This window comes from Astatotilapia calliptera, chromosome 7 (assembly GCF_900246225.1).
Source record: "Astatotilapia calliptera chromosome 7, fAstCal1.2, whole genome shotgun sequence".
NCBI classification, from domain to species: domain Eukaryota; kingdom Metazoa; phylum Chordata; class Actinopteri; order Cichliformes; family Cichlidae; genus Astatotilapia; species Astatotilapia calliptera.
The window spans coordinates 35,955,788-35,972,093 of record NC_039308.1 but is presented as its reverse complement, the minus strand read 5'-3'; the positions used below and the strand labels follow the sequence as shown (position 1 = coordinate 35,972,093).

Sequence of the window (16,306 nt, the reverse complement as noted above, 5' to 3'; positions counted from 1 at the left end):
TGAAAGGCGCTTTATAAATAAAATGTATTATTATTATTATTATTATTATTATTATTATTATTATTGTTGTTGTATTATGTGTATGTGTTAGTCCCCGTAGGGAAATTACTCCTCTGCATTTAACCCATTCACCCATTATTATTATTAAAGCATCTCTTCATCCTAAATAGCTCATGTTTTGACACTTTGCTCATCCAGCTGGCCACAGAACAACCTCACCAGGCAGTTATTGGGTGTAAACATTTAGTAGCATCTAATCTCAATGCGAATATAAGTATATGCAGTCCAGGCTTTTTGAATTTGTCCTTCACAATCTGTTCATAATCACTCCCAATTCACTATAATGCAATGCATCTTGCTTTACAGATGCCACAATGGGCATGAAAGCTGATGGTGAAGGTGCAAAATGATTAAAAGAAAACTTCTTGATTTGCTTCTGACTGTTGAGTGAACTATTTAATGTCCTGTGGGGAGAGAAAATAAGTCAACAAAGAGGTGATACCACTCAGACCCACATTTTCTTACTAACAGCTTATTCAGTATTTCTGGCATTTGTTCAATGCAGCAGAAAGTCTGTCGATCAGTCCCTTTGTATTCAGCTCTGTTAAATGGCACCACGCCTCTTTGCATCTTTATGTCTCCTCCAAGTCGCTCAGAACTATGAGACATTTAACGTGTTACGCATTTCATTGCTAACTTGTAGGAAAGAAAGAGTGGGATACTTGGACAGATGGAGACACGTAACCACATTTATCTAAGTTAGTGTGAAACAAGGTTTGCATGTGCTCTGCTTGCTCTGCTGTGTCGGGATGAATCCCTGACAGAGCACAGAGGAGTTTCATTCAAGGTCAACAGGATATCAGAGGGAAACATAGAGTATCGATGGGCATTTTATCCCATCGATGAAGCATTTACTGACTCGTTGAAACTGCTGTTACAGGTCAACAAATGAGATCAAAAGGTCACTGGGTTTTTTAAGGATTTTTTTACACCCGCTTGTGATTTATATAGAAGAATTTTCTGCCCATGTGAAGTGGGCAATCTACAGCAGTGTGGAGTTCTGAGATGAGCTTTTCTCATTTGAAATAAAAGTGGAAGGCCACAAGGTCACACTCCCCATGTGTTACACTGACAAAAGACAACCTTACAAGTGCAGTGTGTCCTTCCTTTTCCTTAATGTGAATCCACAACAGGTCTTTATGTCTAGAGCGAGCAAGAGAGATTTATGTCACCTGCTCAACAGCTATGAAGGAGAGATTAAAAATGAACAGAACCTGGTGAAGGAGGTTTTTTAAGCCTGTTTTTACAAAAAAAACATAATTTAAATGCTAATTTTAACCAAAATGTGTTTTAAATTAGATGGAAAATTGTCTTCAGGGGAAGCTACATGAGCCACTAGATTAAATTATACTGGCAGACATACATGCCAAAGTGCATATAAAGGACAATGTAGAACAATAGACAATAGAAAAATGGGCCTGGTAGAAGCCAAGAGTATTACAAGGTGAAGTAGCATTGGATATCTCCCAAATTATCTGGAGAAACTAAAACAATGCATGAATAAACTAAAAGTATCCTAAAGTATTCATTGATTGGGCTCATAATTAGCATTATTGGCATGCTGCATTCAGTATAATTTGAAAGAACAGTTTATCATGTTTTTCAAATCATTAAAAACAGTTTTAGACACCAATTTATTGTCTGAGTTGAACAACAAGAGACATATTTTGCATATTGAGTAAATTTGATCAACAGAACTGGGCTTGATCTTTCCTTTTCCGTCCTGGAGGGTCCTTCTACTTGGATCAAGCTTGTCATAGTTATTAAATGCCATTATGAAGACGAAGGTTGCCAAGCTTGGCACAGTCAGTACAGCAAAATCCATGATATAGCATAATTTTTGTTACTGAATGGAAGGATACGATTTTAGAATTGTGGAAGTACTTTTTCAGATCTCTTTGAGGCATCTCGATGGGGACAGACTTAATGTATCTGAAAAATATCCCAAATATTTTTGCTATACAGGGAGCCTATACAGTAGATGTTCAGTTTGGCCAAATAGCAGCGCTGTTTTAACTCTTCAAATCAACATGAAATAATCACAGGAAAGTGTTTAAACAGAGATTATTAACACATTTATATGTAAACGCATATTAGCCGCCTAGCTTAATCGTTTCTGCTGATTAAGGACCTTGGACTGTACTTCATATGTTTTTTTGCTCACTGCCGACTTTTGGGCTTTAAATATATTATCTCCCCCTGCTGGCAATGCAACTTCTTCGTGCGTGTCCATTTGATTTTTTTTTTTTTTCTAATTTCTTGATTAATCAGCGATTATGTAATTCTCTTCCTGAAATATTTCAGTTACCCTAAAAATGCAGGATGTAAAACAAAATGAAAAATATCCATCAGGATGAAATAAATCAGTAAAAACACAAGGAAGCATGCAAGGACTTTAACCATCAGTGGATGTATTCCAGTTGCCCAGCAGCTCCCTGAAGGGTTGTCTACACACGAAGCAATCCACTTGCCCTGCATTACTTTTAATCTGACAGGTGGTCACTAGCAGATATTGCAGGTTCTGGTTGCCTAGGTAACTCTGTGATGTATTTACTACTCAAAGGAAGCTGTGAGCTGTGTAGGAACAAATGTACAATGACATTTCACTTCACTAACTGAGAAGCAAGATTCTTTACACGTTTGGCACTGCAGCTAATACTACACAGTAATAATTTGTAAAGAAGTGAAATCTGTGAATATGATGCATCTTTTAAGTAAAACTAATCCAATCACATTTACTAACAAGTTACTTACATTTCAGTAGTGTGTATGATGTAACTGCATCAGTCGTTGGCATCGAAAGTTTTTTCAAGGGATGTTTGCTTGACCAACTTTCCCCTTCTCAGAATGCAACTAATGAAAGATAAAATAAAGGATATGAGATATTACGCAATGATAACTTAAATTATTTCAGTTTATTAAAAAAATAAACATTACTGCAGCTTTCAGTGTAAATCGAATTCTCTATGCTTTGAAAACTCTGACATTCTGATGTCACAGGACTGTCAGTTAGGTGGTAACTGGTATACAGACTGCTGCTGCTGCTGCTGGTTGATATTTCTTTACTGCTGTTGATGTTTTAAATGGGGGCGGTATAAAAAATCTATATATGACTGGAGGGGGTGTTATCTTGTCCCGAGGCAGAAAACCAGTCGAAAGCTGACCCAACATGATCCATCTGTTCAGGTTAAAAGCTTTAACTGAACCAAACTCATGAGAGATGTTTAACTGTAGACCAGCAGGATTGATTCCCCCCTCAAAACAGGATAGCAATAATAATTAAAAAATATTTTTTAACTTAATCTGTATTTTTAAATATTGCCCACAAAGACTAATATTTTACATTTTACAAAAAATCATTGCCATCATGTTTATATTTTACATTACGGTGCCAAACATCCAGATTAGCATCATCAGGGTTGCAGATGGGTCGTGGTTAGAGGAAATCAGCGGATAATCTGACTTTTAAACCAAAACATGAGCACAAAAGTATAAGTTAGTATATTAAATATAACTCATATTAAAGCATTACTATCAATAACGGTGTAACCCAAAGTTTTCTTTATTATTTTATTGTGCTTGTAAGTAAACCACTTTTTTGTGTGTGTGAACACACAAATCAAACTTTTTATTTTTCGTCAGTAAGAACTATCTCAAAATTTAAGTGTTCACCTTAATTAGTCCCAGAATGAGCAGATTTAAAGTGATTGTACAATTTTTTTCACACAATATGGCTGCTTTCGAAGCTTTGGTGTGTCATATGTGTTATTAATCTAATAAATGTTGTATAAAAATATTTGAGAAAGCTTTCAGATTCTGCATCAATATGACCGAACACAAGCCCACAAAGTTGGACACCACCTCTGTTAAGCAGACCTGGTCATTTCTCCAATATTGTACAGAATTAGAATTAACAGTAAATTGGAAGATGACAGTATAGTCGCATGTTAGCAGTTAAGGGGATGATTACCTGATCTGATATCTTTCAAAATGTGTGTGAACAAGCGCATGATGGCACAGACAACGACAATTTTTGAATACCTAATAAAAAGAGTGGTTGTTGGGGTTTTTTTGGCTGTGAAGGATTTTTAAACAGTCCTTGAGGATTTTCGACCCAGCAGTCCACTGACAGACTGACTGTGTGCAGCTGAAGGATTTTCAAGAGCATTGTTGTGCTCCACAGGAGGATCTGCAAGGTCACAAAGGAACCCCAAAAGTTTCTAAGAAACTAAAGTTCTCTATAACACAGAGGCTGATATTAACGTCAATGATTCCCCTGTCAGGGGAACAGAATGCACAACAATGGTGTGCATCACAGGGCTGGAAGGAGACAAAGAAATCTGTTGTCCATCTGCAGTTTGCTAAAGATTACATTGACTACTTGTATGTGGCTTAAGGGGGTCAATTCAGAAAGCCAAGCATATGCACTGGAGTTCTGCAGTCATATTTATATAGAGTCGCTGCCGTATAATGAAGGACTGACTGTGTACAACACTAATTCTTTACAAGTATATAAATTGAGGGTCTTGTACATTGACAACATTTTTCGATTAAAGTGTGAGAAATATCTCCACAGGGCCTTTATCGGTTTTCCACAGCACACTGAGGAGAATATTGAATTTTTTTTTTTCAGCTGCAAGGACAAACTCTGCATGAAGGCCACGCTCAATATAACACGCCGAGAATGTGTGTCTCAGAGAGACGAGCACTTGACTGTCACACACGCACACAGATGAAGGCACTTAAGTTGGCACACTGAGAGGTGACAGTTTGTATAGTCGGACAGAACAGGCCATTACACAGTGATCACACATTTGCAGGATATTTAAGTGAAGCCATTCACTCTATAAGTGTGCCGCATCCTTGGAAACACTTGCAGACCAGTGACAGCAACAACTCTAACACATTTGATGCAGTCGTCTCGGGGGAGAACTGTTAGCTAAGCTCATTATTGCTGGTTTTATTCTTGATTAAGCCCATTAACTAGAAATCCTGTGAACTTTGAATTCCTGTTGATTGCTGTCCAACTTTTTACTCTGATTTCCCTCCCTCAGGCAGCCATTGGTTCCACATCAGTCAGACTGCAGAGACTTGAAACCTGCTGCTGATAGATAATCCATCACAGTCAACACGGAGTCACCTTTTATTTTATTCAGTTATAAGTGCATATTGAAAAGTTTGCACTGCACTGCCAGGCAACAATAACTGAACTCTTGACAGAAACCAAATCAGACACGAGGTTCACTGTGATAGATTAGGTATTTGCAGCCACTTACGACACTGTGCAAGTTGACTCGCACAAAAATGAATGAATGCATCAAAGAGTGCAGAAGAAACACATTAAGCCTCTTAAAGGTATGGCTGGGGAAATGGTTTTCAGCAGTGAAAAAGGTGTGATTTATGTCCTTTCACAGCCTAAATGTGTAGCATTCCTGTTCTCAGAGAAAAGGTCCAAATAAGCTGACCTCTTGTTTGTTGTCTTAGTAAACTGATGGATTTACAATATTAGGTTTTGGAGCTAAATTAAGCCGTAATACGGATGGCAGTTCAAGAAAGTGGTTACATCCACAAGAAAATTGGTTGACAAGTGGATGATTTTCACATGTTTGGGTTTTACATAACTAGTGCTGAGTTGTCAGTCTGTAGCCCATATTCAGCCTCCCCATGAAGAGTGTGCTTTCAGGACATAGTTTTGTAATAAAACCCATAACGCCCCACAGAATGTCTTGCTTCCACGGCTGCTAACAGTGCTGTCAGCTGAAGTGACAATCACACTGGTGCTACCAAAGTGTGGCTCAGGAGTAGTTCAGCCATTTTTACAAGCATTTGTGAGCACATTGCATGCAAATTGCATGTATGCAAGAAACTAACACCAAACTGAAGTGTACTCAGTCACTGACATACTGTTAAAAAATACATATTTGTAACAGAGCAAAAAATAAAGTCCAGGATTATTTATCACCCAAATACTATCTTCATCATTAAGCATTTTTTAAATCAAGTTTGCTGAAACTGGAAAGCAGCATTTTTGTAAAAAGCTGCTTAACTTTCAGTAGGGTTGGTAGCTGCTTTGGATTGTAGGAGGTTAAGTTTTGATCTTTGGGTAATTAACTAAAGCCTAACTGTTTTCTGGTCTGTTGGCAGGCGATGATCATTAGGATGTTTGTTTATGAGAACATGAAGTGCAGAAGCCAGGACTGATTTGGTCACACTACCAACGAAGAAGCACATGTCTACAAAATATTTCAGTAGAATTTGGTGGTATGATCAAACTGATATCTGAACTCGTCACAACATGACTACTGAACGGCTTTCATACACAAGCTTGTGGTCAGTGCTAACAAGCACCTGAGCAACAATGCAGATATCCATCCTTAGTTATTTTGGAACTAGTTTGAGAGAAAAATACAGTGGATCGATCCTGGGGGGGCTTTGGTGTAGCCTCAAGCCTGAAATACATATGTTTGAATCTGCCTCATACATACTTACCCTCAGTGGTGGATCGGTTGGTTCACAATTATAGCTTGATAGCTTTTCTTTAAACTGTATCTACTGTATGTAGTTTTGACACACAATGGTCCATGATTTTATAAAGCTATTAAACTCTGTTTTATTTCTTTATATTTCAGATTTATGAGCAAGATGACCTGTCAGAGCAGATGGCCAGTCTAGAAGGGCTGATGCAGCAACTCAATGCCATAACAGGCTCCGCCTTCTAACATCTGAGCCCGGCCCGGCCCTGAATCACGGCCTAGTCTGGAACCCTTCTTCAAGCCTCGATGTCACCTGTTGTCTGGTCTTTCAAGGCACCAACAGGTCAATCTGGGTTTAAAGATGCCTCTGTGGAATCAGATCTCCGTTTGTGCTGGGTTAAGTCTGTTTGGTTTCTACTGGTCTTGGCTACTATCCACTGGGACCGGGATTGGAAAAAGGAAATTCGAAAGAGGATAAACACTACAGCACACAGCATCAAGAACAGGACCAGTGTTGAGGGGCGTCTTTAGGAGTTTAAACTGAAACCCCTTTAGACCCCTCAACCTCAAACACAAAACTAAAAAAACCCAATGCCTAGCGCCTCGACTTAATGAAACAGGGGGAAAGGATTATCACAAAAAAAGAAGACAAAATTACAAGATCCCTCCTGTTTCTCTTATTTGTGATATTTATTAGCATCCTTCTCCGCTGAGTTATCTTCAACTCAGTTACTGTGACTGTACCTCACTTATTTTTCATTATCGCCACTCCGTTTTGTCTTTTCTTTTTCTTTGGGTATTCCAACTTTGCGCATTTACGGGATGTGCATATGGTTTGAAAATGCAACACAAACCTAAGTGAGAAATGGAAAATACATCCTCAGCCACCAAAGTTTCAACAAAACTTTTTTTTTTCATGTGGATTCAAGGTTGTCTGTTATAACAGAGCGAGGTGATTCACTACGACATTTTTTCTCATCGTTTATCTTTTTCTGTCTTACACAAAACAGTATGATTTGACTGAAACACACATCACCCAAGCCCAAGATACCCTTCCACGTTCTGGGTCTTGAGATTAAAATTGTAAAGTCTGGTCTGAATCATCTGGATCTGGATTCTACTAACTTTTTCTTACAGGACTGTATAAAAACCTCTTTAGACTCCCACAGTTGGTTGCTGCTCCTGACCAAGCCTTTACTCTCCCTAACGCAGAAAATGTCCAGTATTTACCCACAAGGACTTGTGTCATTGCCAAATTCTCATCTCTGAAAGCTTACTGTAACTTTTTTTTGCTAGTTGTTCAAGTCTGGCCTAAAAATGGACTTGAAGTGGGTGAAAAAGATACGATTTGAGGAACAAGGTGGAGCTGGTTTGAGATGATCAATTCCATTGTGGAACAAAGAAATGTCTCCGGTTGAAATACAGCAATTGTTCATGTCAAACGTATGTTCAGTCACTCTAAACATGTTAGTCGCAAAGTGCAGCATCGCCCCCCTGTTGTCTGGAGGACTAAAGAAGGGTTACAGTCTGTGAATATCAGTGCTGTTGGTCTTTGGGACACTAGTTCACGTGTTCACCAAAGATACATTTTGTAGGACACTCACTGAATCATGGTTATTCTATCAAAAACATAATAAGCACTACCAAAATCGAGAAAAGGGTAATTAAGTCATGATCATAAGACAACAGTTTTGACTCTGAGATCACAAAACAATAATTTTGTTTTCTGTCATTAAGTTGTATGCATAATTAGCTTCAAAGCAACCACAGCAGGGCGCTGTGTTGCTCTTGTCAAAAATGGAAGAAAAAGAGATTTGATGTTACCTTTATTATTAATGTTTTTATTGGGGTTGGAGATGATGGGGCAGCCACTGATGACGACTGATGAGACAGATCTCTGTCATTGTTTATTTTTTCACTGTGCCATTTTACAGTGTCTGGCTGGATGTGAGTGTGCTGTATCTGGGCTTGCTTTTGATGAATCCATATTTATTTTTCATGAGACAAACACGAGTGTACCTCTGCCGACCTTGATCAACCACCTGGAACAATGGCAAAACCGTCAGCTTCACTTAGAGTTTTCTTCAGGTGGTTCTGTTTTTATACAAAAAACGATAAGAGAAAATGTGACAAAAAGATCAACACAAATAATGCATAATCCACAAAGTATATTTTTACATTTGATGTCCTGTCAGAGCTGAGTTTTTTTAAGTCAGGTTTTTTTAACCACATTTCTGCAGAGAGCTACTTTAACCACAGTGAAATATGATAGCCTCCAGCCTTTGAACATGTCAGACATTTAGTTTAATTCAAAAATTCTTTGTTAACTGGTATAAAGAAGCCCTTTTGTGCCATTTGTAGTTTTAATAGAAGCCGTTTAAGAAAAGGTTGACTGAGGAAACAAATTGCAAAGAGGGAATTTAAACCTGAAGCAACTGCATTCAAGGTGTCCTCTGTAGCATCAGTGCAAAGCATATGTACCTCCCTGTTCTTTAAAACAACTGCATTTGCATTGACAGCAGGCCAGAGAACCTGATTTTGAAAATTTGATGGAGGTGAGATGGGTGGGGATGTTTTTGTTTCTCTTTCTGAAAGAGAAATCATATTTGTGAAAAGCGGCATTAGGACAGTGAAGAAGGTGTACACTGTAAAAAAAAAAAAAAATCCTAACAAATTGATCTGCGCTGGAGTTTTTGTGAAGGTCTCACTTCTTTCTTTGCTGCTGCAGCAATCTGTTTTTCTAAATATCACCCCCTCATTCTTGCAACATAATTGGAAGTATGTGGAACTACACCACCTGTAACAGTCACATTTGACCACCTGGCTAAACGACTGGTAAGGATAGTCATTTTGTCTGCCTGCAGAAAACCAGGAATTCAAAATGACAAATGATTCATTAATCAGTAGGGAGAAAAAAAAAACAGGCAATCAGTATGCTCTGTATTTGACTCCATCACCCCAGTCTCCATATTGTAATTTACAGACCTTTATCTTTCTGTGATAAAAGGAAAAAGCCTGAGGGAGACAGAGAGAGGCAGAGCCATGAATTGATATTCAGGGGTGGTTTGTATGTGCGAGTTAGGGCACAGAGGAATGAGCCCGTGAATTCATTATAACGTAGTTTCAAATATTATGATTCAAGCTCACGCTCGCTGGGCCGTTACGCCGGCGGAGAAAAGTCCCGGGCACGGAAGGGATGGAAAGGTAACATCTCGGTAGTGCGAGCGCGGGTATGAAAAGCGAGCGAACGCTGGCAGACAGGCGGTGAGGGGATCAAACTCATCAGCCTGTTCTCGGAGAAAAATCCCCATTTCACTCTGCTCTTCCTCCCCTCCCCTCCTCTCTGCAGAGCAGAGCTTTGTAGAGACGGAACAATCCTGTGCTGTGGGGTCAGACTAAAATTTGATTATAAAAAAATAAGAAAATCAGATTCAACAATAAATTCTGAATCGAATGGCCTGTTGACACAAGGCATTTCAAAAAGGAAAGAAAAGAAGGAATGATTAAAGTTAACTGCTCTTACTGGTGAATTTGCACATTTTAACCCATTAAATGTGAATCACATCTTCTTTTCCAATTATCATCCATCCAGCTGGACCTTTCTGGCAGACGTTTGTTTGTTTCATTTGTGAAAGTCAGCTTGCACACATTGTTTCCAGACCTTCGTATCACTGCCAACTTGTCAGGTTTTGATCCAGTGACTCAGATCATGTGTCAGTGGAAATGGAAGCAACTGCACAGGTTACTTTAAGTCAACTTACAGAACAGCTCTTAAATCAAAAAGTAAAAAAATAATTAAGTTGAGCAGTACTAGGAGTCTTTAAACTGGTGGATCCATCAGCCAGCCATCACACTTTGCATTTGAGCAACTTTATTTTAGTCAGTGTTGCAGAATTGTTCTGTATTTCATAACTGTTTCTTCTGAGTTTCCTAGAAATGGCTTGTAATTTCAGCTGTTTCCGTAATAGACCACATGCAAAAGATAGACACTGAAGTTGTCTCTCGTTTTAAGTCATCACGCTCATCACTTAAGCCACTGTGATCTCAGTTTTTGAAAACAAGGAGCAGTAGGGATTCGCCACTACCTACAGCATGTGCTACTTTAATGTCTATTTACACTGAATTGGACCCAAACTTACAAAAATCAACACCAAGCTATATAAAACAAAATACAAAACTAGTGGCTGATTTCAAAACCTCTTTAGAAAAGCGTTTACTGAGGTTTTCAAGTGCGAAGTTGGGCAAAGGTCAGAGTTTGATGGCCATTAGAACAAAAAAAAGCAGGTTTAAGGCACTTAGTTTTCACTTTTCAACCTATAAGAAACATCCATCTTTTATGTCTACTCTTTGGTTTCCAACTGCCATTAGTTTTGTATATTTTCAATTCGTAGACCGCCCATAAGTCCAAATCAGGTCAAAGTGCTTGCTCAAATTATATTTTGACTAATCTGATCAAGAATACTTCAGTTACATAACGATGGGTTTGTCTCCAGATGTCTGTCTGATGCCCTGCTATACTTTATGCACAAGGTATCATGCCTACAAAAGCCCCTCCACTTTGAAGTCTCTACTATTTGAAATTCATAAACTTGAGCTGAAACCAATGGATGCCTGGAAGGAAGGAAATCAGTCTAAAAACTGATGCAGGATCTCGGAAATAATCAGTTGGGCTGAAACCTTTGAACGTTTTTAGGCACGAGCTAATTCATGAAACACCTGTACACTCTGTAGCGTTTACATAGGACATTTGGTAACTCTTAGAAGGAGAAATCAGTTGGACTCAGATAAAACACTTCAAAGTAGCATGGATAAGCAGCTGATTAAACCTTTAAATAGGTGTTTTTCCCCTCAGCTGTCAAAAATCCGACTTTATACCAATGATGTGACTTGAAATGTTCTTTAAAGAGAACACCTAACTTTTTTATCCTCAGTCATTCGCCTTCATGAGTTTTTGTCATCGTTGAGATAAATAAGACATTCTCTGTAGCTATACTTTTCACTTCAGTGTTATTTTTCTTTCTCCATATTTAGTCACTTTATTTGAAGTCTTTGTGAAATGTTAAAATGGGCTCTGTGTTATGTTAATTTGTTCCTCCTGTAAAGTCGACACACAGGGACCAGATGAGACGGGGCTGTTCTGCTGAGGACTTATCCCAAAAGCCCCGTGTCCCTTTAAAGGGAGAAACTAAAAAAGAAAAGTTGTTTTTGTTTGTTTTTTTACTTTGGCAGCGCAGATGCAGCCTTTCAGCACCTGCCGGGAAACACAGACACATCAGATGTACTACATCCAGTGATGGCAGGGATCGTCCTGTACTTGAAATATCAAAGCTTGGATCCACAGAACGGCAAACGTGTCTATCAAAATGTTCCAGTGCAAGATGCTGTACCCCCAAATGGCTCACTCGGTGACTCATAATGCAGAAAGCGTTCATCAAAACAAACCATTTCCTCTCAGACTCAACCTAAATGTCCTTTTATTTCAGCAACAAAGATCATTTTATGGAAATCCGCCTACTTAACTTAGAACAGTGTAATGACCAGATTTCTAAAAGAAGAATTAAATGAGCTGATTTTTCTTTCTCTTTTTTTTTTTTTGCTTATTCAGAGATTTTTTTCCCTTCAGTAACCAAGCTTTAAGATCCACGGCCTTTGCTGTGCAGTGATGTTTGCCTTAATACCTGACAAATTACCTGTATTGGCTGACCTTTAGTTATAGGAACTAAGAAACTTGGGGGGAGAAATTCTACCTGTATTCTCCCAATACTTGCAAGGAAATTAGTTTAATTTACGTTATCGGCATGTAACAGCTGTAGGACCGTCCTGTACTCTACCTGTTTTTTCATTTTTCAGATTTCAGACTTATTTTACTTTACAACTTTTTTTTACTTTGTTTGCCTGGTTTCTGTTGATTTCTAGTGTGAAATCAGCTCTTTGAGAATTGACTATACAGTCATGACCAAAATCTTTGGCCATGACTGTAGGACTCTGATCCATATATAGAAAATACATCAATATTATTCAGGGGGACCAAAATGTCAGCATGTCTACACATCACGGTGGACCTAAAATTACATTAGATTGAGGCAGATAGGTTGGCCTCTAGTATTTGACTACAGACAATTGAAGCTCCCCTCCTGCAAATATCAGCTAGAGTGGAGGCATTGTCAGACTGTGGATGGGGACAAGTGGCAATTCTTTCTGATTCCAGGCTGCTTTAGCGCTATTTTAAGCTAAATCTCTTCCTAAAGTTTATTTTTATCTCTAAAGCCAACCAAACATAGGTTTAAAAAAATCTGTTTTTATGTTCCGGTTATATTTCAAATGTATCAACATTGTTATTTAGGTTAGAGGACTTGTTGACAGGCAAGAATATTGAGAGAGATTAAATGATGCAGACACTGTGACTGTGTGGACAACATGTTAAGAGCAAGCTTTTATTTGTGGCAGTTAGAATAAACGTCTACTTAAAGGGGACATAAATTTATCTGAATGTCAAATGTAAAGCTAAACCCTGTGATTTACTGTCAATGCGCAAAAAGATCCCAAATATTGCTTTATGAAATAGAGTTTCTTCATCTGATGCTGGAACAGCCTAAGAATCGCCATCATCTCAACGTCATCATCTTATTTTATCATTCAGTGCAACACAAAATGCCCAGTTTCACTTTTTCAAGTGTGAATTAAACAGTGCACAGGAATCTAAAAAGGAGACTAAGGACTGAAAAGGACCTTTTCTTCTTCAAGAGTCTGACCCCACCCTCACCCCATCTCCTAACAGCCAGAAGTTGGGTTTTTGCTTCGTGTGTATTTTACTGTGGAGAAAAACATTGCTGCAGCAGAACTACATTTTTAAAAAGCTCCTTTTTTTTTTTACAGTGTACAGTTCCACTAGAGTAGAAGTAACTTTTTTATAATCAAATTTAATATATTATTACTATTATTACTTTATTTCGAGTGCTCTTTAAATCTATTATTTATAACCATGTGATATTTCTGCAAATGTGCATTTAGATTAGCAAAGAACAAAAATTAAAAAAGAGGACTGAAGCAGTGTTTTATTTTTCTTATTTTAGGTTACTGCCTTAAAAGGTTTCAGTATTTTTTTTTATATTGTTGCCTATTTACATTCCTTGACGAAGCATTCTGTTTGCCACCGTGATTCCTCGTTCCAAGGAGATGCAGTCACCTCCGATTTCTGTTTATTGTCAGTCCGAAATCTGGATGGCAGGGCTCCGATCGCATCTATGCAGTTCTTCTTCATAGTTACAGCAGACCCGCCGCAGGGTCACATTTAAGTTTTATTCTTTGCCCATTATTTGGAGCCAGGAAATCCAAATCTGGGGCAAAGAGAGAGGCACCTGAGTGGAGCTGACGTGAAGTGTGTTTCATCTTGAAGCTTGAGTTGAGCTGCAGGAAAGTGTTCACTACTAAATGGAGTAATTTGTAATTGGTTGTATGGCTCTCCATTCTTGAGCAGCAGCAAGAACAGAGCAGCTGGTACCGACAGCAGATATGACACTGGTCAATCCAGATACAGCATGGATTAAAGCTGCAGTGAAGGTGGGTTGCAAAGCAGCTTGCAGAGTGCAGTTATCATGGGCAGGACTTAACTTTGTGGTGTGCTGGAGTCAACACTAATCGTCTGACAGTAGTGCAAACGGTGCCTTTGGACAAACTCAGACATGATATATGATATATTTGACAATGGCATCTATAGAATAAAAATCTTTCACCTCAGTAACTGATTTTTTTCATGTGCTCACATTTTTATTCTTGTATTGACAATTTTTCTCTTTAAAAAAACTGACTATATCAAAAAACAAACCAGATGTTGGGTTACGTTAAGTGTTCACTCAGATTTGATTGTTAGAGACATACCAATGTTTCAAATGGAATCATTATGAAATTATAAAAAGAATAATTATTTAAGGACAAGTAAAGCGCCATATGTGTTTTACATACTCCTTATTTCAATTATAGTAGAACACTTTCAGATCCCCTTTATTTTTAAATGTATTTTTCTTCTTCCAGTAGGTATCATTGGGTTGGTTGATTACTCTGATTACTGATTACTCATCTGGAGACTGATACCTCACTATAACTATAAAAGATCATTGAATACTGACCAGCACTACTGGTCAAACTTTACATCTCTCTATTAAGGCAAATATGATGACTTCTTCTCATATGTCTGAGTGTCTCTGAATGCACCGCCACAAAGAATGTTCTAAATGCTTTCAGCTGCATTTCTGGATGACTTCAGCATATCTTTGCTCACAAAGGTGTCATTAAATGGCAGCCTGGAAGGCAGGAAATCAGAGTAAAAGCTGATGCTCTGCAGGAAAGAAAAACCAGTGCTCTTTGTAGTTAATGGACTAAAACCTGTGAAACACACCGGGAAGGTCCTGTACGAGTGAAGGCTCCTTGTGAACTAGTATAGTGTCAATTGTGTGAAACTCAGAAACACCAAGCAGACTTGATAAGGTGGAAACTGGCTCAGCTCACCTCCCACATTTCAAAGGGAAACTCGACTTCATTAACTTCTTTCTTTGGGCGCTTCACTCCTGTGTGGGACCCATTGAGGATCAAAAAAGGGACAAATTACACGGTGAAAAAAATAAAATAAGAAAAGGGAGGGTTAAATAATAGAAAAAATAAAGTTGGTCAGGGATGTGGTGACTAAGAGAGGTCTGGTGTCGTGTGAAACCATCTCCGTCAGCTCCATGGCAGACAGTTTGAGGCCAAAAGCTTACAAAAAGAAAATAATAGAGTAGAAAAAAACCCGAATGATGTGGACCTCATCTCTTCAGGGCGAAAGGGACCAAATTAAAACGACCCTTATCTCCTCTCACACAGACAATTACTTCATTTCCAGAACATCATTGTTGGACAGAGGAGCCGACAGATGGACGATTCAGAGTAAATACATTTAACTTCATCCTTTAAAAAAAAGTCCAAGACTCATTATAACCAAATTAGCTTAGTGACTGCAATATTTAAGAGTGTACATTTTGTTCATTTAAGTGAAGGGGGGAAAGTGGATGATGATGATGAAGACAAAGTAAAGCGAAGTTTCTATCCACAATGTTGTATACAATTGCTGGTTTTGTAATGCACTGTATAACAGTCCCATGGTCCTTTTTTATAGAAATGTTATTTCAATGGTGCATTCTTTTTGTTTGATAAATAAAGTTTTGATACAAAAACAAACACCCTGTTAATGTGCCCGATTACTCACCACACAACCAAATGTGTGTATAATAGATGTTACGGAGACTTAAAAACCGAGTCACAACAAAATTAACTACAAAATTTCAGGGTGAGACTTCACCTTACTCAACCTGATGCATGAGGAAAGGCTGCATAGGACTCAAGGGGAGTCTGTCATAGCCCATTATACAGTTAGTGTCAGAATGATCCATCAGGCTATAGTTAGAAAGGAAATTGTCCTTAACTGGAATATGCTGAGGAAAACCTGTTGGGTTCAGCTGGCGGAAAAATCTGTGTTTTGTTGCTGCTGTCATCTTACAGAGCATCCTCCAGGGGATCCAGGACATCTTACAGTGTGTTGATGTGGTGACAGAGTTACGGCAACACTAAGTCAGGTCTCTCACTATCGGTTTTCACATTTTAGTACCCGTAAAGCATCCTTTGGCATCACATTTAAGCTTTTTTGTTTTTTTCCCAGCATGCAGGATTAATGTTGTGAAGGTACGTATTTTAATCCCAACCTCGATCTTTTCCTACACTTATTCACAGAGTGAGAGGGGAAG

General features: G+C 38.4%; 1 protein-coding gene across 1 annotated transcript in view; it reads left to right on the top strand.

Annotated features, from left to right (window-relative positions):
- The window catches only part of dcc (DCC netrin 1 receptor), a 246,414-nt gene extending 233,877 nt beyond the window's left edge, over positions 1-12,537 (top strand). Inside the window, exon 29 of the mRNA XM_026172224.1 lies at positions 6,690-12,537. Coding sequence (XP_026028009.1) covers positions 6,690-6,779 — 90 coding nt within the window. The 3' untranslated portion in view covers positions 6,780-12,537. The remainder of the gene's footprint in view (positions 1-6,689) is intronic.
- The last annotated feature ends 3,769 nt before the right edge of the window (positions 12,538-16,306 follow it).